Here is a 24,717-nt window from a genome sequence, read left to right as displayed (position 1 = left end):
TTAAAAAACGGAGAATTTTATTTAAAACGTAGTTCTGATTTTTAAAAACCTATTCTAAAATATGTTTTAATTGGCCTCACATTCACTGAACCTCCAGCCCCATTTCAAAACAGGAATACATGGAATAAACATACACAGCTCCAGTACAATCTCTCCATTCTTAGGGGGTCTTTCCTTTGATAGTTAAAGATTTCACCTCAATTTGTAGGAGTCTTTAGTTAATATTATTCAACAGGGAGATATGAGATAGTATAGTTATATAATCATTGGTAATTACATTTAAAGGGTTAACCCATTAATCCTTCTTCTGTTTTTGAGGGAATCTTTTTCATGGTTTTAGGGATCCATAAAATCATCAATCATAGTCATGAGCCATTATTTAGAATAAAATCAATTATTTTTCCTCACGGCACAGTCAATTTAACCAATGTCATCCTGCAACCCTACATCACTGGAGCAGCAGGATTTGGCAAACTTTTTCTATATGGGACCAGAGACAAAGTATTTTAGGCTTTGGGGGCATTCTGTTCCAACTACTCAACTCTGCTAATGTAGCTAGTAAGCAGGCAGAGAATAGGCATGGCTGTGTTCCAACAAAAATTTACACAAAGATGTTTTTCAGCCAGTATGCCAAAATGTGCTGACCCCTGCACATTTACAAAACAAAGCATCAATCCAAAGAGAATTACTGATACATTTTCTTCATAAAGTCTTCCCAGGATGGCAGAGGAATAAACAAAATGTATTACAAACATTTAAGCTACCTGTACATTTTAGGGATATAGATGAAGAAGAATTTGAAAAATTACTGAAGTCAAAAACTACTCAGATCACTTAATATGTGAATAATCCAATCACAATGATTAACATCCATGTTACCCTATTCTCAGGTACAACATTACAGATTTCTCAACATCTGCATTCTTAAGTACTTAATTCCTTGTTATGGGGACTGTCTTGTGCATTGTGGAATGCTTAACAGCATTCCCTGCCCTCTATGTACTAGAGCCAGTAACACATACGTCTCCTGTTATAAAACCACAACTTCTGCAAAAATTGTCAAATGTCCCTGGGAAGGAAAAATTACCCATGCTGAGAACCACTGCACTAGAACAATGACTGCACTTTAGGCTATCTTTGAGGTCTATATTTTTTCATGTGTATAGAACAACCAACTCTTTCACCTAAATATTTTATGTCAATATACAATGATTTTTTTTTTACACCTAACAGAAATGCCATACAATATGGTCTTATAAAACCATAATTTTCTCACTGCTACTAGACATCTATGCTGCTTACAATATACTTTGCAAAAAACATTTGGAATGACTTCCTAGAACATATTAAACCACTGAGCCAGTGACTATTTTAATGACTGCTGACACCCAATTCTAAAGTGTCTTCCAAAAGTCTGGCACCAATTCACATACTACAAGTCATATGTGACTTTCAGTTTCTCTTTTTTCTTCACTAGAATGAGTTAGCTTACTGGGCAAAAATATGCCTCATTGTTGTCTCCAATTACTATTGAGGCTGACACTATTTGGACCTATATTTAAAGCTATACTTTATTTCTCAAAATAGGTAAAAAAAAAAAAAAAAACCCACAATTTCATCCAAAGAGCTAAAGTACAAGATTATCTGTTTCATAAAAGAGGGGGGAAAAAAAAATCCTGAAACATAATCTACTCCAAAGCAAGTTCCACTGAGGCACTGCTTTTTAACAGCTGGCTTACTGTTCTCATATTTATGTGCTTAGTCATTCAGCTGTGTCTGATTCTTTGTGACCCCATTGTAGCCCACCAGGCTCCTCTGTGCATGGGGATTCTCCAGGCAAGAATACTGGAGTGGGTTGCCATGCCCTCTTACAGGAATTTTCCCAACCCAGGGGTCAAACCCAGGTCTCCCACATTGCAGGAGGATTCTTTACCATCTGAGCCACCAGGGAAGCACATTTACACCATAATGTAATATTACATTACTAATATTCTTTGTGAATACTGGGTGACAAAGGAACAGATTTTGGGATGTGCAGTGAGGGACAGTGGTATCTACCGTAAACAGTTTGCCTTCCCTTAAATAGCCAAAGTAAAGAATAGGGTCCTATTACAAGTAAGAAGAGATATACAATACAAGCCATGTTGTAGTAGATGATTTCAAAAAGTCTGAGAGAACTACAAGTAATGATAATAATCTTCAATGCTTACATTTTTCTTTTTTTACCCAAATTTAGTCGGATTTTAGCAACTTTGGGATATAAACCAGCACAGATGACAGCTTTAATTATCTTCTCATTATCTATTCGGGGTGGGAAGGTAGAGGAAAAAAAAAGTAAACTACTGACACAACCGACAACAGCAGCAAGTTATTTACATTGTATTTCCTGTTGTACCTGAATTTATATTCGATTCTGGATCTTGAGGATTTCTGCTGCTTACAAATCCAGCTCCAAGAAGATGCTCAGCAAACTGTCCTTTCATGTTATGCAGCATCTAGGGAGCAACGGTAACAAATAGAACTAGAATACCTTTCACACACATCTATAGGGGTTATAAAGTGTGCACTCATAAATTTCATGGTGAACTTTCCCTGCTTTATAAAATACTCTTGCAAAAATGTGATGTTTTGCAGCAAGGGATAGTTAACTACAAATTTATAAAAATCTGTTCTGTCAACAAGGTTTTATTGAAATGAAGCCACACCCACTTGTCTACATATTATCTTTGGCTGCTTTTGCATTACAATGGCAAAGATGAGCAGCTGCCAGGAAACCATGTGGATATTAAGTTGAAAATATTTATCATCCGATCTTCTATAGAAAAGGCTTGCCTGCTGCAGGGAGTAACAACTGATGTTTAATAATTACTTTATTTGGCAAAAAGACTAATTTTCAAAATTGCTCTCCACCCCATATTTTGGGGGAAAAAAAATACAGAAAACCATACAGTAAAATAACATTCACGTATATACTACTGAGAACTAACTACCATTACATCCTGGTTCAAAATCTTAAGGCCTGTTTCCTGTTTTTAAGAAAATGACCATGAGTAAAATAATACATGCTTTGTTATAAAAAGCATTCAAATAATATAGGAAAGTATAAAAGACTTCCCTAATCATTAAATAAAACAATATTGCAGATACTCATCAGAATTGGACAAAAATGCCATCTTAACTGCGATAACAGTACAGAAGCCATTTTAATAAAAGAATTTAATCTTAGTTCAATTTAAGGCAATTAAACAGAAATGAAACTGAATTAGATGACTAATATTTTTATAATCATAAGAGATATTTAATAAAGAAGGCCTGTGAGCTTAAAATAAATTATGAAATATAGTCATTTTTTAAAAAATTATTTATTTGGCTGTGCCAGTTCTTAGTTGTGGCATGCAGGGTCTTGCTGTTATGTCATATGGGGTCTAATTCCCTGACCAAGGATTGAACCTGGGTCCCCTGCATTGGGAGCTCTAGAGTCTTAACCACTGGACAGACAGGGAAGTCCCAAGTCATTTTTAAATATATATCCTTTCTACGAATTGTGTAACTTTAGTTTTCCTACCTAATTTCTCTTACAACTGAATCGCCAGGCCACCTCCTGATTCCTATCACCATTATTTTATATTTTCAGGACAATACTGTTTTTTTTCTCCTATATCCATAATTCTCAATACCATTTGGCATTTTTCCATATTTAAATAATTTCAATGTATATTCAGCATGTATTCTCCATTCCTAAATTCTTTTTGATTCACCTCTTAATATGCAGCATTTTACTCTCAGTAAGTTTTTCAAGGTCAGTTCATGAGTGTCTATTTCAAGTGCTTTCTTAAATGTCTGTCATTTTTCTTTATACTTGAATTAATATCTTGACAGGATATAGTATTCTCAAATAACACTTGGCTTTAACTATCTTTTCATACTGTAGTTCATTTTTTTTTTTTTTTACTCAAGGGACATGTTCTTACCTATATCTCTGAATACATATTCAGTTACTCCTGGATTTTCTATGAAGAGACACCTGTTACATTCATGATAGATCAATGCTCTCCTCCTGTTTATGAGCTTTTTACTTACTGCTTTATTTTTTTCTTTCATGGCTGCATCTACAGGCTGTGATTATCTCAAGCCTTCCTTCTAGGTAATATTTTGTTTTAAAAGGTTGCCCATTTTGTTATGATGCTATGGCCTTCCATTTGTCTTCTTGGCTCAGCAGTCTTTTCATTCCTTTCACTGGTTTATTTTCTTATCTTTTACTGAAACCGCATTCTTCAACTGTTCCTAACTATGAAACAGTTGTATTTTCTGCTGATATACCAGGTTCCCATCTTTTATCCATTGGCTGTAGAATCTTTCAGAACTGTCATTACCCTTTAATTCTGTTAATGTTTGGGCACGTTTAATTAAATATGCTGGATTCTGGATTCTTTACCCCTTTGTAGATCTGCTAAATGTCCATTACCAGAGTTCAGGCCACATAGCCGAAAAGGTGTGGATGTTCATAGGCCTGCAGGCTTGAGATCACTTCTCTAGTTTAGTGCAGTGTCTGATGTTGCATTTGCCTTAATTGTTTACTTTCTTCTGTTTCACAAATGTCTCCAATAGTGTTTTCTCACTACACTAAGTCAGTTCAGGATAAAAATACCAATCTAAAGTTTAAAAATAGATACTAGCCCTATCTGAGTTTAAAACAGACTTTAGGAGTATCAGTGAAAATTTTAGAACAAATCCTCAAAATGGCAACTAAAGGATGGGTGGGTGCAGAAAGAGTAAATGAGCTTCTGTGTTTTCCTGCTAAACTCTGGACTTGTTTCTTCTCTTAGCCATTATTTTATTACGCTTTACATCTTTTTCTTGTGCCACTGCAGTTGATTTAATAAAGTCTCCTCTATGATTTTGTATGATTCAACTTCACAAGACAAACTCACATTTAACTTTTTGATATAGAGCTAACTATACAGAATGGATACATATATCCCCTAATCTAACATATATGAGAATTACTTCAAAACACTCATCATTACCTGCAATGTGTTTGAAGATAGAAAATATTCCCAGCAATAGTCTTTTTCATATCTGAAACCACGTTGTTTAGCTTTCTCCCATCCCTCGGGAGCAAAGAAATAAAGTATTAATTTTATTCCCCAAAGCAAAGAATACTTACTAGTTTGTCTTTATTTTAGCAACAATGTTTACCTTTTGATTTTTAATTTTCTCTGTAAAAAAACCCAAATAATTTAAAAAATAACAAACTACGAAAACATGAACTCCCCACGATCCTAGTCATTAAGAAGTAACCAAAACTGAGTTTACAGAACTTTATACAAATAAGAGCAAGTTATAATGTACTGTTCATTTTACATAAAATAGCACCATTCTGCACATGATGTACTAATAAAAAAGAACACCCTGTTAGACAAATGTCAATGCTATTATATATTTTCACCTTCACAAATATGTTTTGCTTTGCTTTAAGTTAGAAAAGGAAGATGGGGGAAAAAATACTGAATTAGCTCCAAGGAACAAAAAAAATACATAAACAATCCCATAACAGGAAACTGAGTCTAGAACTAAAATAAATTGTACCCCAAATTACACTTAAATGTTGCAAAGATGGATGAGGCATGTTTATCCTCAGAAAAGCCTGGCTGTAAGAGAAAATGTCTCTCTTTCTTGAAGAGTATTCATACATGATTATGATCCTCTATCAAAATGTTAAATCTGAATACAGGTATAGTTTATTAATGAACAGGAAAGAACCTTCTGTCATAAAGGTGAATAAGACAAAGATGTTAATGAATAATAGCAAATAATGTTTTAAAATAAATTGTTCACTTGTTCGGTTATCAAAACACAAAGAACAGACCTTTTTTTCCAAGAGGGTAAATGAAATAATGCACTATCACAAAATTGGAAAGAGTATAATTTATTTCAAATGTTCACCTAAGTTTAACATTTTCACTCACTGATTTAACTGATTCCTGATAACTATAACACATATTTAGAAAATTTAAATTTAAAATATGTCCATTTTACCTTAAATGCATTCACGACAGTCAGGTGGTCACTTTTAGTATCCTTTGCCAATTCCTTTCTTCTTGCATCTGCGACCTTTTCTTTTCCCTTAAAACAGATGAAGGCAGCTTAAATTGCTCTGATGTTATATAAATGAGAATGGCATTCTAATAAAAAGTGTATCTAAGCAAATAACTACCCTGTGTTAAAAAAAAAAAGAAAAACCTAGCCTTTTATTTTGTATACTTCTTACCAGTGGAATCACAAAGGGATCTTTGAAGCTGAGACTAGCAGCAATGGTGAGTACCGGGTCTAAGCAACAGAACAGAGCTCCAAAAAGAATCATTTTCCCAATGTGTGGCTCAACTGGTAATCGTGCCAAGTGAACTCCAAGAGGTGTCAATTCTTCTTGTTTATCCAAAGCATTCTATAAAGTAAGAGTTTACGTTTAAAACAGACATTGTAAAGCATCATATTTTAGTTTGCTTAAAAAAAAAAATAAAGTGACAGGCCACTCATGTCCAAATGCCCTTATATTGTTCAGCTTTAGTTCTCGTCATCAAAACATTAGTTTTGAGGTCAGCAAAGGTTTAGAAACTTTTTTAAACAAACAAAAATAAAATTAACTCACAATTCAGCTTTACTATAAATGTTACAAGAAAAATGAGAAATAACATTAGCCAGCATTCAATAAGATAAAGAAAATCACTAAGTACAAGAGTTGTGTGTGGGGGGGGAACCCAAAAGACAAAACATATACTTGTAATAAATAATGCTCAGCCCCTCAATTACAGTACTTTAGGAGACATGAAACCAACAGCAGGGCAAGAGATAAGTCTATAATCCTCCAAAATGGGGGTGACTTCTGCTCTGATTCCCTAGGTAATGTGATCCAATCATCACGCTGAGCACAGCTAGAAAAGTTGCCTGAAGACACTGACAAAAGAATTACGAAATTCTTTTACAAAAGAAATACGAAAATTACAAGTCCAGTAATTGGGGAAAGAAAGAAGTCTAGAGAGGTGAACAGCACTGGAGCATCTCTTCCCAGAGGAGGCAATATAATCCTCTCTGGAGGAAATTATCACTCCAAGTTCCAAGTTTTTATCCACAAAGATCTCTGTAAATACAATGTCCAGTATACATTCAAAATGACAAAATCTGAACAACAACAAAAATAGCAAAAGATAAAACTCGTATTGCTCCTCCAACCCACTGGTAGTTTGTTACAGGCGTAGGGGAATTAGAGGCACACACTAATGGATTGTGTAGGACAGACTACAGGGATGTACTTGTACACAAAGGGAACACAGCCAATATTGAGCTCTACTAAAAGTTTATGAAAGAAATTACCTTAATCTTACAAAAACTCTTTCAGAGACTAGGAAAAAAAAAGCAACTTTCAAGCTTGTTTTCTCAGTTTAGCATAATCTTGGTACCTGCTTGACAGGGACGTCTGGAGAGAGGGAAACTAAATAACCTTATACATGAGAAACTTAAAACAATGGCAAATTGAATCACAGCAAGTTAGGTTTCTTTCAGGAATGAGAGTTGGATTAACATTTGAAAAACTGATGTAATTCAATACATTACAAATTAAACATAAAAAGCAGCATAACTGGATAATCTCATTAGAGGAAGAAAAGGTATTTGATAAAAACATACATAATAAAATTATCCGTGCATAATAAAAATCTAATAAACTAAGAATAGATACTTCCTTGAGTTTCTACAAAAAAAATCTTCAAAGAATATGCTCAATGAATTATTGATAGCTTTTCCTTTGAGAAAAGAACGTAAGAATGCACACTATCATATCACTTCTGCACAATATTGTACTAAGGATACTGGATGACAGCTGGAAATAAATAAAATTCCAATTATTTATAGATGTGATTGTATACAGAAATATCTACATACAGTTATCAGAATAAGTGGGTTTCACAGCATTAATGAAAACAAGATCAACATGCAAAACCAACTTGATTTCTGTATAGCAGACACACAAGAAAATGCAAAATTTTGAAGTTAGAACAGAATCCAAAAATACCACTAATCAAGACATCAGTCTCTTAAAGAGGTGTATGATACACAGAAAATGCTGAAATACCAAGAGATTAAATAACTAAATCAATGGGAAAGAGCATGCTCTTGCTTGGCTAAGACTCAATATTGTAATTAAGCCAGTGTGATACCAGCTCAAGAAAAACATACATTAATAGAATAAAGCAGAGCCTACAAAGACAAGCCCATAGACACTTGATCGATGACAGCGCTGCAGAACAAAGAAGAGAAGAAAAAGGATAAACTTTTTTCTAACTGTTTCAGTCAACTATTCCACATATCTAAAACCTGATTCTTACCTCACCTACACACACAGACACACACACATCAATTGCACATGGATTATATTTCCAAGTGTGAAGAACAAAAACTGAAAACAGTATTATCACCATGACTCCCAGAGTAGATAAAGACTCATGAAAGGATAAGAAGCAGTAATAATAAAGAAAAAACTGATATATACTTCACATTAAAATTAGGAATTTGTTCATCGAAACACTAGTAAAAAGTGATAAAGTAACAATACAGACATATGCAGTACACGATTGACAAAAGGCTCAGATCAATAGTACACAAAAAGTATATATAATAACATCCTATGACATAACAGAAAAACTGGCACCAGAAATTTACAAATGAAACTATCCAAATGGGCTGGAAGCATGAAAAGCTGCATACGAATTCAATAGTACTCACTGTAATGCAAATTAAAACTATTAAACTACAATATACCTATCAACATGCTTAGAATAAAAGACTATAGGTTGGTGATGAAAGCAATGAGAATGCTCACCTACCACTGGCCCTGGTAGGAGTTTAAGTAGTTTGACAACTTTGGAAAATGGTTGGGCATTACCTATTGAATTCACACCTACATGTATACCTATGAGAAATACTTAAACATGTACACTAAGAAACAATGAATACTAAAGAATATTCATACCAGCGTATGTAATTGCTTCAGATTGGAAATAAGCAAAATGCCTTTTGGGCTTCCCAGGTTAAAGTGTGAGTGTAAGTCACTCAGTTGTGTCGGACTCTTTTGCAACCCCATGGGCTCTGTCAGGCTCCTCTATGGAATTCTCCAATAAAGAATACTGGAGTGGGTAGCCATTCCCTTCTCCAAGAGATCTTCCCGACCCAGGGATCAGAACTGGGTCTCCTGCATTGAAGGCAGATTCTTTACCATCTGAGCCACCAGAAACCCCAGGTGGCTAAGTGGTAAAGAATCCACCTGCCAATGCAGGAGATGCAGGTTCAGTCCCCTGGAGAAGGGAAATGGCAAGCCACTCCAGTATTCCTTCCTGGGAAAACCCAGGGACAGAGGAGCCTGGTGGGCTACAGTCCATGGGGTCACAAAAGTGGCAGACACAACTTATCGATTAAACAACAACCAAAAATACCTTACAGTAGCCATATAAAGAAATGAAAATGAATGAACTATATACAGCTAAAAGCAGTAATGCACACGAATTTCACAATGTTCACTGAAAGAATCCAGAACCCCATTCTTCCAAAAGTCCCAACATCTTATGTGGATCTCTGTAAAGTTTATAAAGGGTCAAATTAAATTGAGCTCTTTATAGAGATGTATTCTGGTTGGTAAAATCATCAAGAAAAGCAAGAGACTACCATTAAAGAGTCATGATAGATGTTATTTCTGAGATTCAGGGAGTGATGGGAGAGGGTAGGCAGTGGCCTTTTAGTATCCCTTTTAGTATCTTAACTTCTTGACATGAATAAAAATAACAGTGCCCACTTTATAATAAATCATTAAGCTGGCTGGTTTTGTTTTGCTCTTTTATCCTGGATGGGCATTCTGCATTGCACAATAAAAAAGTTTTTTCAAAATGCAGGCTTCAGACCCTACTGTTGGCAAGGACGTCCCAGGCCTTTTCACAATTTTGTTGCTTGCAAACAACTGGTTTTTAAATTCAGTCAGGAGAAAGGAAGTCACCCCACTCTGGCTTCAGACTCCAGCTGTCCTCTGGTCATCTATCTCTACCACAAGTAAGTTGATTCTCTGATCACCACCTAGCTCTCTATTGCTATGTTCCATTACAGAAAAATCTGGAGGGGAAGACTTTAATTTTAAAGTCAGTAAAACCACACTGTTCCATAAAATATCAGCAACTTCACTAAATCTAATCCAAATGCAAAAAAAAAAACAAAAAACGGTCAGATCAGTTACAATACTTTTCATTTAAACAACTTATTACTCATACTACAAGCTTATACAATACTTTTCATTTAAACAACTTATTACTCATACTACAAGCTTATTTCAATGTTTTCATATGGACCAAATTTTCAAAACTATCTACAGAGATGGCTCAAAAAAATTTTTTTAAATATGTAAAATACACCCATCAGCATCCTCTAATCCACCACTAATCAACTCAACTTGCAGCACTGATGGAATGTCATTTCTGCACTGTTCATGCGGTAACCACTAGCCACATGTGTCTATTCAACTTCTAAAATGTGTGAATATGACCAAGATACTGACTTTGTAATTTAATTCAAAACTTAGTCACCTGTGGCTAGTGGATACTGAGTTGGACAGCACAGTTCTGTTCTTTCTCTATACTTTGGGCACTAACTTACAGCCAGTCATGTGCGGCTTCTCAACATGGTCTTGTGTAGGGATGGCTACCAACTAAGTGGGCACCTAAGACCATGAAACCTGTTCCTCAAAACACTGACTTCATAAAATAAACTAAGGGAAAAAGCTGTTAAGAAAAACAATGATAGGTAGCGGGATATAGTCTGGGAAAAAGTCACCTGCTAGTATTCCTTCAAATATAGAAAAGCTGCCTTTATAAGATGTCCATACTGTCATTAAGTTGCTTAGATTTGACAAAGCTATAAAACCACTATGAAAATCAGAAAGAATAGAATACAGCAACCAAATTCCTTTCAAGAAGACAAGTGAAGAGGATCAAAACAGGAAACTGAAAGATTCGAAAGTTTAAAAGACTGAAATGGAAAGATTTCAAAATTTTATGTAATTTTAGGTCATGCCTACAATGAAAAAACTTGTGTGGAAAGAGCCCAGTATGATAAGAAAATCACAACAGTATCATTTTATAACTTATTTCATACTTAAAGCTGAACAGCCAAATAGTGAATCAATTTTGTCCTGCACACTCATTGGTCTACTTTGCAATAATTAAGAGTAAAATTTTATAATTAGCTCGCTTTAAACACTCTACATCTAGGTTAGAGTTTTATTAAGAAAAATTACCAGTTCCATCAGGTGTTTTATGGAGAGTAACACTGCTTCATTTGATGGTGGATCCATTAGCCTACTAAGAAAGTAAGCAATTCCACCTAGTCTTAAAATCTGGGGGGAGACAAACATAATTAAACATGTCATATATGGACACAGAGTTTAGTCTTCCCTGTGTCACTCACTCAAATAAAGCATCAAACCTATACATGATTATCCAGTTACTTATTTTACCAGAATAAGTTAAAATTATGTTTGTGATTCTAAATGTTTAAAGGCCAACATACTACTTTCAACACCCACTAACTCTATTAATGAGAAAAGTAGCTGGTTAAAATCTTAACAAGTTGATTACCAATTATCTTCAAAATAAGGTGGCTAATTTTATCAAATATATGATGCTAAAAAAAAGGGTAAGTAGTTTATAATGAGAGAATCTTAAGATGTAGTGACAGTAGCTAAGATTTACTGAACATTTCCCATGTGCCACGCACTGTTCTAAGAATTTTACAAAGTTAATTTAAAATAACTTGCCCAATATAAAAGAACTAGCTTGCCACAGGACTTGGGATTCAATCCCAAGTAGTCTGGCTCTAGAGCAGTATGTAATTAAAAACTGTTTAATATACACGTGACAGAAGCTTAAAAACAGTTTACAGTTTATCGATTTTTAATTGCATGGGTTCATGTCTATGCAAATTTTTTTTTCAATAAATACAGTACTCTCATTTTCATTTTACAGACCTTTAAATTAACTAAGTGCAGGGGAAAGTTTGTGTTCAATCAGCAGGCACAACAAGTAGAATCAACAGGTTTGAGTCCTGATTCTAACTAAGCTGTTTCAATGACCCACCCTTGGGTGAGTCATTTTCTGAGGCAGAGAAGGGATAACTGGCAAGTCTAACCCTCAGGCTGCTCAGGGGTCAAACTGTACTAACACAAAAACAAATGGTGGTCTAAATTCTTTCTGACAGATTAATATATTACTTTCCTCTATAAAACATGCTGAAAACTAGAACCTTATTTACTTTAATTCTCCCACTTAATTTACCTTTATCTGTAAACAAAGTTCTTCCAAAGGCGTTCTTAAAATTTCTGGCAGTTGATAGTCATCTAGAAGGCTTGCTCTAAGACCATTATATAGATGATAGCAATGACCAGGTTGAACTCTTAAAAAGAAAAAAAACCAACAAGGGAGGGAGGTTAAGTATTATCAGTGACTTTTTAGAATTCCAGAAAAAAGAAAAGGCAGGGAAAGCAGTCAATAGCTATTTCTTACAAGTCACATCATAACTAATTTACTTGTTACTTCATTGTTATTCATATATTCCTTTTCCTAATCTGTTTTGAATAAACTTAAATCCACTAAACCTAAATCCTAGTTCTAAAAAAGACAAGGTTCCCTCCTCCTACTAATAATTTGGTTACCTATTTCTTACAGATTCCAGACTGGTAGACACAAAATCAGCAGTATACATAGGTTAATCTCTTGGGCCTTGTGAGCATTTTATGTAACAAATCCTGGTATTATGGTAACCCGTCTATATTATTTTAAAAGCTCTTAGGTATATGCTATCTAGTGAGCTCTCAGAGAGATGTTGGAAACAATTTTTTCCCTTATTTACATCTACTGATCTGAATGATGGGCTTATCTGGTGGCTCAGAGGACCCATTATCTATAGGATCTCCACCAAGGACCACATAATAAATACAGTTTGCACTGGCCTTCAAAATAATTCCGTTCCGTTCCGTCGCTCAGTCGTGTCCGACTCTATGCGACCCCGTGGACTGTAGCCTACCAGGCTTCTCCGTCCATGGGATTCTCCAGGCAAGAATACTGGAGTGGGTTACCATTTCCTTCTCCAGGGGATCTTCCCGACCCAGGGATCGAACCCGGGTCTCCCGCATTGGAGGCAGACACTTTAACCTCTGAGCCACCAGGGAAGCCCAACCTTAATTAGCTTTGCTAAAGGAAATTTGTATCACAGAGCCCACAAGGGACTATTTTCCATTTGAAATACAATACTATATATATATATAAAAGCTGAATCACTGTGCAGTACACCAGAAACTAAAACAACATTGTAAACCAACTATACTTCAGTTAAAAACAAAACATCAACAAAAACACTGCAATTCCACAATTAACTTTCACCAGGTTAGTGGGGATGAAGAATTCTATAAAATGCAACACTGTAAAGTTTGGTGACTGGTCTGCATGGGGAAACCCCAATCTTGCTAGGCTCCCAGTCAAATTATTCCCTCTTAATAGAGTAGAAGGTACACTTCTTGGACTAAACCAGGACTATGACTCAAGAGCACCAACTGCATAATCCAATAAACTACCTGAAGTCACATTATACTGGAATAATCTGCAAACATTATAACAAGTGAGTCACAGCTTTAAATATATAGTATAAACTTATTAAAAGGCTGATAAATGGTCTGTCAAATTCTTTTTCAACTCTTCTTTCCTTACTTAAGCCAGTATCTGAAAATTCAGGGAAATCTTTTTATTCTACAAAGACGTAAGCTAAAAACTCTTCAAACTCCAGACATGATTCTATCACTCGTATGAGTTAGGGTGTAAAATACTCTGAAGTATGCGTTAAAACAAGTAGTAAGTGCAATTATTTGTGTTACAGGCAAATCTTTTCTCTGATCATTAAAACAGAAGTATTGGACTTCCCTGGTGGTACAGTGAATAAGAATCTGCCTACCAATGCAGAGGATAGAGGTTCGATCCCTGGGTCGAAGAAGATTCCACATGCTGCAGAACAACTAAATCCGTGCGCCACAACTACTGAGATTGCACTCTAGAGCCCACAAGCCACAATTCCTGAATCCCGAGGGCCGAGAGCTGTGCTCCCCAACGAGAGAAACCACAATGAGAGGCACATGCACTTCAGCCAAGAGTAGCTCTTGCTCACCACGAAAAAGACCACGGGCAACCAAAAAAAAAAAACACAAAGGTATCTTTATTTCTTACACTTTCACATAAGTGGGAAAAAGTATAGTGATTAGGAGCCCAGGCTGTGGAACCAAATCACCTGAATTCAAATTCCTGGCTCTGCTACTTTTAACGCTGTGTGACTTTAGAGAGATTACTTTAGATGACTTTATTTCTCTATACCTTAGTTTCTTTACCGTCAAAATAGAGATAATAACCTATTTCATAGCACTGTGGGGAGGATTAAGCAAGTTAATATGTATAAAGTATCTAGAGGATGATCTGACATTCAAGTATTATTAATAGCAAACATTATTAGTAATATGGTTTTTAAAAAAGAAACACAATCACAGATAATATAGCTAATAAAATAAAGAATATTAACTTTAATTAACCAGACTGAGGAATGAGAAGTAGAAAAATCATAAAATAAAAAACTTGACAGATACTTTTCCCAAAACAACTATGATTAAAATGACGCCCCCATCTAAAAACATGCTGCAGTAAGTTTTTAAAAAGATGAACGGGAACTACCTTAAATAAATTTGGTACACAAAATTTTTGGTGTTTTTGTAAAGACTTCAAAGGTATGATCTTACCTTCCAGCTCGACCTTTCCTTTGTTTAGCATTAGCTTTACTAACCCACTCAGCAGACATTGTACTGATGTTGTTCTGTGTGTCAAAGTGTGTCTCCTTTATTTTTCCTCCATCTATTACATAAACTACATCATCAATGGTGATGCTGTTTGGAAAATAAATACATAAAAATTGTTAAAAACACATCTAAAGCATATTAGCCTATACCAGATCTACAGATAGGGATCTTAAGACACTTTTTATTGAATCAACTTGATTTCAGTAGTTTAGGATTTTCACCACTCTTCCATATTTACAAATGGGGATCAGACACCGCATCACAGGCAGTACCAGCAGCTTCAGTGGCAGCACGCAGAGCCCTGTTTACAGACCATGTGCACAATTCTTATCTGCCCTCAGTCAACCATCACAACTTGCCTGAGGACTTCTGTAACTAGCTCTGTGAGCCCTCCAGTGCCATGATTTAACACCAGCTTCTGCAGAACAATCTGTTGCAATGACTGTACTGGTATATTAGTACCTCCAATGGAATAATCTTAAAGAGTATATATAAGTGATTACCAAACAATCTATCAATTCTACTCCCAACCAGAAGTACTGACCTCAGTCCCCATGCTTCTTTAGGGAAGTTTTAAAACAATCACTTAAAAGCCTATTTCTGAAGAGGCTATTTCTTTAGAAAACATTAGAAGCCTATTTCTAATGTTCTAATTAGTACAGGTTGAAAAAGAAAAAAAAACCATGTTCACTGCAACTAAATTAAAATAGGTTTAAAGAAATTACAAAGTATTTTGTAGAAAAAAAGATTAAGGTATGTTAACTGTTATGGTGCTCAAAACAAATGTAATCATTCAGTTCAGTTCAGTCGCTCAGTCGTGTCCGACTCTTAGCGACCCCATGAATCACAGCACGCCAGGCCTCCCTGTCCATCACCAACTCCCGGAGTTCACTCAAACTCATGTCCATCGAGTCGGTGATGCCATCCAGCCATCTCATTCTCTGTCGTCCCCTTTTCCTCCCACCCCCAATTGCTCCCAGCATCAGAGTCTGTTCCAGTGAGTCAACTCGTCACATGAGGTGCCAAAGTATTACAGTTTCAGCTTTAGCATCAGTCCTTCCAATAAACACCCAGGATTGATCTCCTCTAGAATAGACTGGTTGGATCTCCTTGCAGTCCAAGGGACTCTCAAGAGTCTTCTCCAGCACCACAGTTCAAAAGCATCAATTCTTCAGCGATCAGCTTTCTTCACAGTCCAACTCTCACATCCATACATGACCACGGGAAAAACCATAGCCTTGACTAGAGGGACCTTGGTTGGCAAAGTAATGTCTCCGCTTTTTAATATACTATCTAGGTTGGTCATAACTTTCCTTCCAAGGAGTAAAGCGTCTTTTAATTTCATGGCTGCAATCAGCATCCTCAGTGATTTTGGAGCCCAAAAAAATAAAGTGTGGATCACTATGTAATCATTAGTAGTTGGTAATTAAAAAACAATTTTTACCTAGTCTCTGCAATGTTGGTAGCAATAACTATTTTCCGAACACCAGGAGGAGTTCTTTTAAACACCTGCAAGAGTACATACATCAAAATCCCAAGAGTGAATTTCTAATACATTCATTCCTGCAATTAATTACTTCTAGTACTGTTCACTTTTAGCAATTTTGTGTTCATTCACTGACAGACGCATCTAATATTTACAGCTTTATTTATATCTTATACATCATCTTCAATATCACAAAATTCCCTTTTGGTAAACCAAATCTCCCATAGATATCAAAACCCTGTCACAAACAAGATTTCAAGTGAAAGGTTATAATTTAAAGATTATTTTAATTTATAGATATTTAAGTGGTATACAAAATTAATAATATGATATTTAAATATGGTAACTTTAAAAAAATTTTTAACAAATGCTGCAGAATGCAATGTTTTACTGTGCTGTCAAACTTTTTAAGTGAGAGGGACAGAAGTATAAAGAATTATGAATTACTTAAAAACTATACAGATAAAAGCAGGGCTTCCCAGGTGGCTCAGTGGTAAAGAATCTACCTGCCAAAGGGGGATATACAAGAGATGCAGGGTCTGGTCCCTGAGTCAGGAGGATTCCCTGGAATAGAAAATGACAACCCACTCCAGTGTTCTTGTCTGGAAAATTCCATGGACAGAGGAACCTGGCGGACTACAGTCCACGGGGTTGCAAAGAGTCAGTCACAACTGATTAACTGAGCATGTACAGACATACAGATGACATCAACCAACAAGGCACATTCCTAATCATCAGAATGAATGTCAGCTAGCTGTACCACTGTATACCAGCTACTGAGACTGAAACGGACTTATCACATAATAAATCCTACGTCATGATGGTAAATACCACTTGGCTGAAAAGCAAAAAAGAATACAGCATAAACTCGTCTCATTTATAAAAATGGTAATAAGAGAAAATGTTGTTTGCCAGTCTAGTCACATATCCTCTAGCAAAGGAATCAATATTTCACAGTTAGGGCATGAGCGATGAAAGTACTTCCACACCAGATACTCTTTTGTTCAACCTTTGGGATCAAGAGCTCTGTCTTTCCTCTTCTCTTCCCTCAGACATGCACACTGTACCTAATCCAGCAAGTTGAGCCTTACTCAGAACTATCATACCAGCAGAGATAGTAAAAAGTTCTCAATTAAAAATATCCATATTATTTCTTACAAAGAGAATGGAAAAATGGATCCATCTCATTCTACCAGGGCCTGCAAACACAGTAGAAAATTACCTTTCCTTTGGGAATGCACTGTTCATTGTAACTAGAGAGATCCCTGAATCTGACAAAGTCAAAACATCCAAAACCATAATAATACATCACTGAAATCTCATGCCTACAAATGTACTAATTCTGTTAAATCAAAATCTCAGTATCAAACTGTGTATGTCATAGATTATTGATTCCTAGGTTGAATTATTTGTATTGGTTTTCACATCTTTTATTTTATTCAGGAAACCCAAATAAGCTATTGATAAAAGCAATCTTTAAATATTTCCCTAATGCTGATGAAACTAATGTGATTCGTGGATTACCCTCTCTTATCCAAATTTTTGTGCAGTCATTCCCTGAAGACTCATCTGCAAAGGTTCTCAAAGAAGTATTTTTTATATGGATTACTATTTTAAAATGTGCCTTCAAAAATAAAAGAAAACAAAACATACAATAAGCAGTCCTTAAAGCTTGCCTCAGTTTGAAAGATAAATTTAACATACCTGTGTCTGGTTAACTGTAGGCATCAGAGAATGTAAAGGTATAATAATAAATTTGTCTGAAAATTAAGAAGAAAATTAAACTTTAAGATAAACAGCTGCAGAAAATTCCATAAAAAATACATGGAAGAATGAGTTCAGATGCTAAGTCACATTAATTCTTAATTTATATTCCTATCTACAATCAGACCAAGTATATACATTTTATATTCTTATTATTTTCTGCGAATTCTAAATTCTTACGCAATGCTGAAAAGTTGGTAGCAACCTTTTCAAATTATATTTAAAAAAATACAAAACAAAACGTTAACCCCATTCCCACCACTAACTAAAGATCAAAGGATTTTATTTAATATGAGTGAATATGTTTGTTGACTTTGGGTAATCCTACTTTAATCAAAGAAAATTTTAAATTTTAAAGCAAATTACTTATTAAATTTCCATGTCCACTTAAAAATAATGAAATAGCACTGGTAAAATGTAATACATTCCAAAAGTCGCCCACATTAAACAAAAATAATTTTGTTAGGAATATAGGAAGTTTTAAGTTTCAAAATCAAGTTGTTCAAGCCCATTCATGATTATCAGTCAACAGATAGTTTGATGTAGTACCGTAATGGGGAGGAGAGAGTGTTACAGAAGCAAGGGTAAATTTCAGCCAGACATAGCTACCAAAGTGCAACCTAACGTAAATCTTTAGCAAGAATGTCCAGAAGACCTTAGCTAGCTGTATTTTCCAAGAAAGAGAACTGCTGTTATTCAGGAGACACTGTGCTTCCCACAGCCTCTATGACCCTCCTAAACTGTAAAAAGCTGTCAAATAGTGCTTAACAAAGAATGCCTTCAATTACTTATCTCTGTGACACAGTATGAAATACATCTACTCTAAGTTAACTCGAATTGAATCAAGCCTTCAGATATAACTTCCAGTTGGCAGGAAAACAGGATTAAGAAATGATTAAATGAAATGATACTATAAAGATTTAGACATCTCCAGAAAGTAGAACCTAGTCTTTTCCACCATGGGGAAAGAAAGGGAAAGATGGGAGTGACATTCTAAAACTAAACGATTTATCAGTCTGACTTTTTCTACAATCTGAGCCAGCTAGTTGTGAAACATGCTTTGGGGGAAAAATGGTAAAATTTGATTATGGATTGGATTATCAGATGATGATAAAGATTAGGAATGTTTAATTTTTGAAAGATTTTCTTTAAAAGAAATTAAGCTGGTGGTTATACTTTGGCCACCTGATGCGAAGAACTGACTCACTGGAAAAGACACTGATGCTGGGAAAGATTGAAGGCAGGAGAAGGGGACGACAGAGGATGAGATGGTTGGATGGCATCACCTACTCGATGGACATGCGTTTGAGCAAGCTCCAGGTGTTTGGACAGGCAAGCCTGGCATGCTGCAGTCCATGGGGTTGCACAGAGTCAGACATGACTCAGCGACTGAACTAAACTGAAGCTGGTGGTGGAACTATAAATGAATACTTCCATTCCTGAGTATAATTAAATCAGAAAGCTAATGAAGTCAATTATAACAAACTTTAGCATCACACCCTTTCCCTACTTCCTCCAAAATGATCTCCACATTTTTTCTTGGAAAATACATACACACTCACATTTTTAAAACTAAAAGTAGATCATATAATAGAGTTTATGATGCGGGAAGGAAAGGCCAAAGTTGGAAGGTTCAGCCAGAGAAGTATTTCTGTTTTTAAAAATATATATATGGTTGTATAGTTTAATCATGACCTATACTTTTTATATACAGAAGTTACCAATGATGAGGAAAACGGAAAGTAGTATTTAATTACAGGGAAGTCATGGTAATCAGACAAAAATATTTTTGCAGTGAAAGAATAGAAAATAACTTTAATTATAGTGAATGATTTGAGAGCATTACCACGATGGGGTTTAAAAAGTATTTTAGCCAATAAAATTAGATCAAACTATTTTTCAGTGTTTAAAAAAAAAATAAAACGCATCAAAGCACTTCAAGAAACTAAGGCTAGGAAGTATATTCAGAACTATTTAAAATACTAAATGGAATTTGCTTTGATTTTACTAAAGTTAACAGTGACTCCGGAAAAAGCTATAACTTAATTTCATAGGAGAAAAATGTTCCAGTGCATTTCTCTAAAACATAAGAGGCTGTATCTTTCAAAACATCTTATTAAACAATAAGATCATCTGAGAATTTTTTTAAACTTCAGATGTTCAGGTCACATTCTAACATTTGGCAGGTCACATTCTAACATTTGGCATGAGGATGCAATCTGGATCTGCATTTTAAAAGAAGTGCCATGAGTGACTCTGTTGTACAGTTAGAGCTGAGAAATACTGGCCTTAGAGGATAAATTCAAACTTCTTTTCTGCCCAACTAAATGCAGAAGTTAGTGAAGCAACAAAAACTTCAAATGCCAAAGACTCAATTTTATTGGGCAAATTTAGGCAGAGGGGAAACAGTCTCACCATAAAACTAAATAAGGAACTTCACTATGTATCTACCATCTTCATCTCTGACCCAGAACTTTAGGGGGGAAAAAAAAATCTAACTTTTGAAAAAACTCAACTTGGACTAATAAGTTCAAATGAAAGAAAATAACCAGGCTACATATAACTCAAGTACCATTCTTAGAATGGCAATAAAATACATTTCTAAAATACCTGATTTAAACATCACTTGTGACATCAAGAGATCGTGTAAAGTGCTGATGTTGTCCCAGCCTGGTAGAAAGACCAATATTGCACCATCCTATGCAGAGGGGAAATAACTGTTATAAAGGATTACATAACAAAATACAGTAAGAGTATAATTCTGTGCACAATCAAGTCTTCATTAAAATGATATTAGCTCACAATAACTTTTAACTATAACTAAAGAAAGAGTTCGCTTTTTAAAAATAGGATTTATAATCCAGACATTTCGTTTGTTGAGTATTTTATTCAAACAGGCCAAACTGCTAAATCATTTGCTATTTTCAAATTCTTGCTCCTGGTATCAAAAGCTGTTTCTTCCAAAGATTATTTTTTAAAAAGCATTTAAGAAAAGAATTTTTTTCAAGTCCTTGATATGAAATTAAAATGTATCACTTTTGAAAATTAAAGAAAAACAAAACTAACCTCTTCTTCCAAAACAATATATCGAATAAGGGCAGCAATCAAATTCAGATCAACTTTTTCATCATCCATCATTTCTACAACATCTACAGTGCTTGCAGAATACCTATCAAGTCAAATATAAAGTCATGAAATACTTGACACTTTCCTGAAGTTTAATTTATCATAAAACTTTAAAATTAACTCAATCTGCAAATGGGAAAACATAATAAATAAAAAGAAATACTGGGATTATGATAGTGTTTACAAGTCAAATCAGTAGAGTATCCAGCTAGAATATGAGACTCGAAATGTTATCCTCAGGGCTTCTCTGGTGGCTCAGCAGTAAAGAATCCCCCTGCCAATGTAGATGACATCCAGTATTCTTGCCTGGGAAACCCCATGGACAGAGAGTCTAGCAGGCTACATTTAGTGACTAAATAACAAAAGAGCTGGACACCACTGAGTGACTAAACAATGCTACCCTTAAATACGTACAAAGTCAAGACAAACCTGCATCTTGTTTTAGTCATTCAGCTACTATGTTCTCACTTTCTAACAAAAACAGACTTACCTTTGGCTCAATTCCCTTAGATAACCTGGCCAGCGTTCTTTATAGATAGCTTCTTTTTCTTCTTTTTCTTGTCTATTCACATGCCCTTGCATGAAACCTTTCTTAAACTGGGATCTGTGTTCTTTTTGTTCTGGAACATATCTAAAATAAAAATACTCTTAAATAGCTTCACTTTATTTAAAATTGGTTTTCACTAATATCTCTGACATTTTAGGATTTTAAAAGGAAAGAACACCTTCACTATACTTTCTAGTAAATGTTACTTAAATTTATTTACAAATATGAACATAAAACATTTTAGATTAAAATCATTCTTTATCAAAGTATGTAAAAGCTCTAGATAATCTTTAGCAATAAAAATTTAAATGGTAGAGTATCATCTAAGTTTGCATTTACTTTTATATCAAAAGTTAACATTAATATAGGTTCAAAATAATAGTTAATTGCCTAGAAGACTCAGATTTTGAATATAGGAGGTTCCTAAATGTGAGCACAAATAATTCCCTGGGGTAGTTTGTAAAACAGATTCCTCAATCCTATACCTTGTGATTTGAATACAGTAGGTCTGGTTGGGGTCTGCTCATCCAGAAATTTTGTCTAGTGCCCCAGGAGATTCAGACAGTGTAGTTATAACATGGTCTGTAGATCCACAGACTCATGCTTGAGAACGACTTAGTTCTGCTTGGTCTTATAGACACAGACGATGGCAGAGCCAGAATTAGCATTCAGATGTCTTACAAGTCAGTCCAGTGCTATGCTTTGACTTCACCATGCTGCAGTGCACGTCACGTACCATAAGTGAGTTGTGAGAGGCATGGAAGTAGAGAGACAAAGAAAAATAAACCTACACTTTAACCCCAAAGCCTCTCGGAGTTCACCTAGATGAGAGCATCTAAACAGAATGGGGGGTGTGAAACATGGGCTTTGTGAGTCAGGCAGAATGGGCTGATGTCTGTGCTCTGCCATTGACTAGCTACGAACCTTGGACAAGATACAAGCTTCTGGCTTTCAGTTTTCTTATTTGCGAGATTAATACTTTAACAGCACTGACATGAGAATGAAAAAGAAGTGATAAAGCACAGTGCCTGACACATAGCAGACACCCCAAAGAGTTCATCAATCCCCTTCCCTATTCAGTACCTGTGACCCAGGACTCCCCTAAGTCTTCGATACATATAGAGGCACCACCGTGAGGTAGGGCAACCTGAGACAGAAATTAATCTAGTCAGCAGGATGGACCCACAGCTGGCTCCCTTCCCAGCAATTACAGGATCAGAGGTAACCTTCAGCCCCCCTCCCCAAGTACCCAATCACAACCCTCCATAATATCTCACGTATTTTCTTTCCTACTTCCCTGCAGAACAGCTCTTCCTCTGGAAAAGGAATAGCTGGGGCCTCTGCTGAAAACTTCTATCTAATGACCACCCTACTTCACCTCCCTCCTTGTGCTGGTTACAGAACAAGTGCACAGATACTATCTGTTGCTTCAAGAGACTCCCCTTAACTACAATTCCATGTACATTCACTGCCTTCTGGAGACCTTAAGAAAGCAATTCATCTTTATGTAATGTTAGATTACTGATCCCTGAATCTTTGTTTCTACTGTCAGGTTGCTGCCTGTTATTACCTCAGAAAACAACTGGTAAATGTGCTATGGTAAGAAACGGGGCCACATGGTTGAAAGTGGAACTGAGGAGGGAGAGCATAAAAATTTATAAGCACTGATGATATAACCAGAACATGGAAGACCAACATACACTCTTTCACTTTAACACATTCCTCCCTCACACACACTTCCCTCCTTGCCCTGCCAACCTCACTGCTTTCCTGAGTTGTCCAAGCTATCCCTGCCTTACACACTCTTCACTTACCAAGAACAGTAACCAAAGTACTGTAAGTCAATCTGTATCCCATCCCACTTTCCCCCATGAAAATCCTGAGAGCTTTCTCCTTGAACATACCTTCTCATTTTTATTTCTTCTACTTAAGGTCCTTATTATCTCGCCTATGTTAGTATAAGAGTTTTTCTGTGGGCACTGTGGTCTTCACTCTCACAAATGCTGCCATCTATTCCCCCAAAACTCTGGTCATGTGAGCATGACCAGAGTATACTCCTTAACAGTAATAGCCTGTATGTGTCCCTATCTAGATACAAGCTCCAAAGCTGTGTAATGAGTCGTTCCCTTGTTTTCTCTCAGATCTTAGTGCACAGTGAAAGCCATAAAGTTTCAAAAATATGTTATATAAATGTCCATTCAAAATTCAGCTGACTTTTCTCCATGTAAAATATGCAGTAGGATCTTTGCTCTCACCTTCCCACCATCACTTTCTAGTTTTCTCCTTTAATAAGTAAGCTGTGGAGTCCTGAAAAATCTCAGCCCAAATGTTTCTACATCTGTCCATTTAGTTTTCAGATGTTTACTATAGGCCAGGCACTGTGCTATGTACTAGTTACAAAGATGCATAGGACAAAATCTTCCACTTTGAAAATTTAAAATGTAGTGCAAGAAACATATATAAAAAGATACATCACATGGCAATAAGGTAAGTGGTACAAGAGATATGATAGAAGTGCTCTGGCAGTCTTGCTGAGAAGGTAACTCACTGTGAGGGTATCAGAGAAGGCTGAATGGGCAGGGATTTGTTCTTACATAATAGTTTACAGATGAAAAGTGGAGAAGGTGGCAAATGTAACTCTAAAAGGAGGAAACGGCATGTAACAAAGCATAAAGTCATGAAAGAAAGGGCACACACTGGCATAGAAGAGACAGTGCATAAGAGAAGCAGCATAAAGAATGCATGACACTAGACAGACAGGGCCAGACTCTAAAGAGCCTTGAGGTGACAGGCTAAGAAGCTGGAACCCGATCCTATGGGTCTGTGCCTTCAGCCCTCTCTCATCAAGTGATACTAAGGTAATTTTGATGGCTC

At 35.7% G+C, this 24,717-nt stretch overlaps 1 protein-coding gene across 1 annotated transcript in view; it reads right to left on the bottom strand.

Annotated features, from left to right (window-relative positions):
- DHX36 (DEAH-box helicase 36) overlaps nucleotides 1-24,717 on the bottom strand; it is a 44,780-nt gene that overhangs the window by 3,289 nt on the left and 16,774 nt on the right. The window contains exons 10-22 of the mRNA XM_055411271.2: nucleotides 21,787-21,927; nucleotides 21,237-21,339; nucleotides 20,781-20,868; nucleotides 18,111-18,166; nucleotides 16,365-16,429; nucleotides 14,864-15,007; nucleotides 12,366-12,483; nucleotides 11,330-11,428; nucleotides 6,272-6,445; nucleotides 6,040-6,126; nucleotides 5,028-5,111; nucleotides 2,396-2,495; nucleotides 2,211-2,301 (exon numbers count right to left, since the gene is read on the bottom strand). Of these exons, the coding sequence (XP_055267246.2) occupies nucleotides 2,211-2,301; nucleotides 2,396-2,495; nucleotides 5,028-5,111; nucleotides 6,040-6,126; nucleotides 6,272-6,445; nucleotides 11,330-11,428; nucleotides 12,366-12,483; nucleotides 14,864-15,007; nucleotides 16,365-16,429; nucleotides 18,111-18,166; nucleotides 20,781-20,868; nucleotides 21,237-21,339; nucleotides 21,787-21,927 (1,350 nt within the window). The remainder of the gene's footprint in view (nucleotides 1-2,210; nucleotides 2,302-2,395; nucleotides 2,496-5,027; nucleotides 5,112-6,039; nucleotides 6,127-6,271; nucleotides 6,446-11,329; nucleotides 11,429-12,365; nucleotides 12,484-14,863; nucleotides 15,008-16,364; nucleotides 16,430-18,110; nucleotides 18,167-20,780; nucleotides 20,869-21,236; nucleotides 21,340-21,786; nucleotides 21,928-24,717) is intronic.

Source organism: Moschus berezovskii, chromosome 1 (assembly GCF_049115385.1).
Source record: "Moschus berezovskii isolate FMDL1 chromosome 1, NW_MosBer_1.0, whole genome shotgun sequence".
Taxonomy (NCBI): Eukaryota; Metazoa; Chordata; class Mammalia; order Artiodactyla; family Moschidae; genus Moschus; species Moschus berezovskii.
Note: the sequence above shows the minus strand (reverse complement) of the source record. Positions and strands in the feature narration are given on the sequence as shown.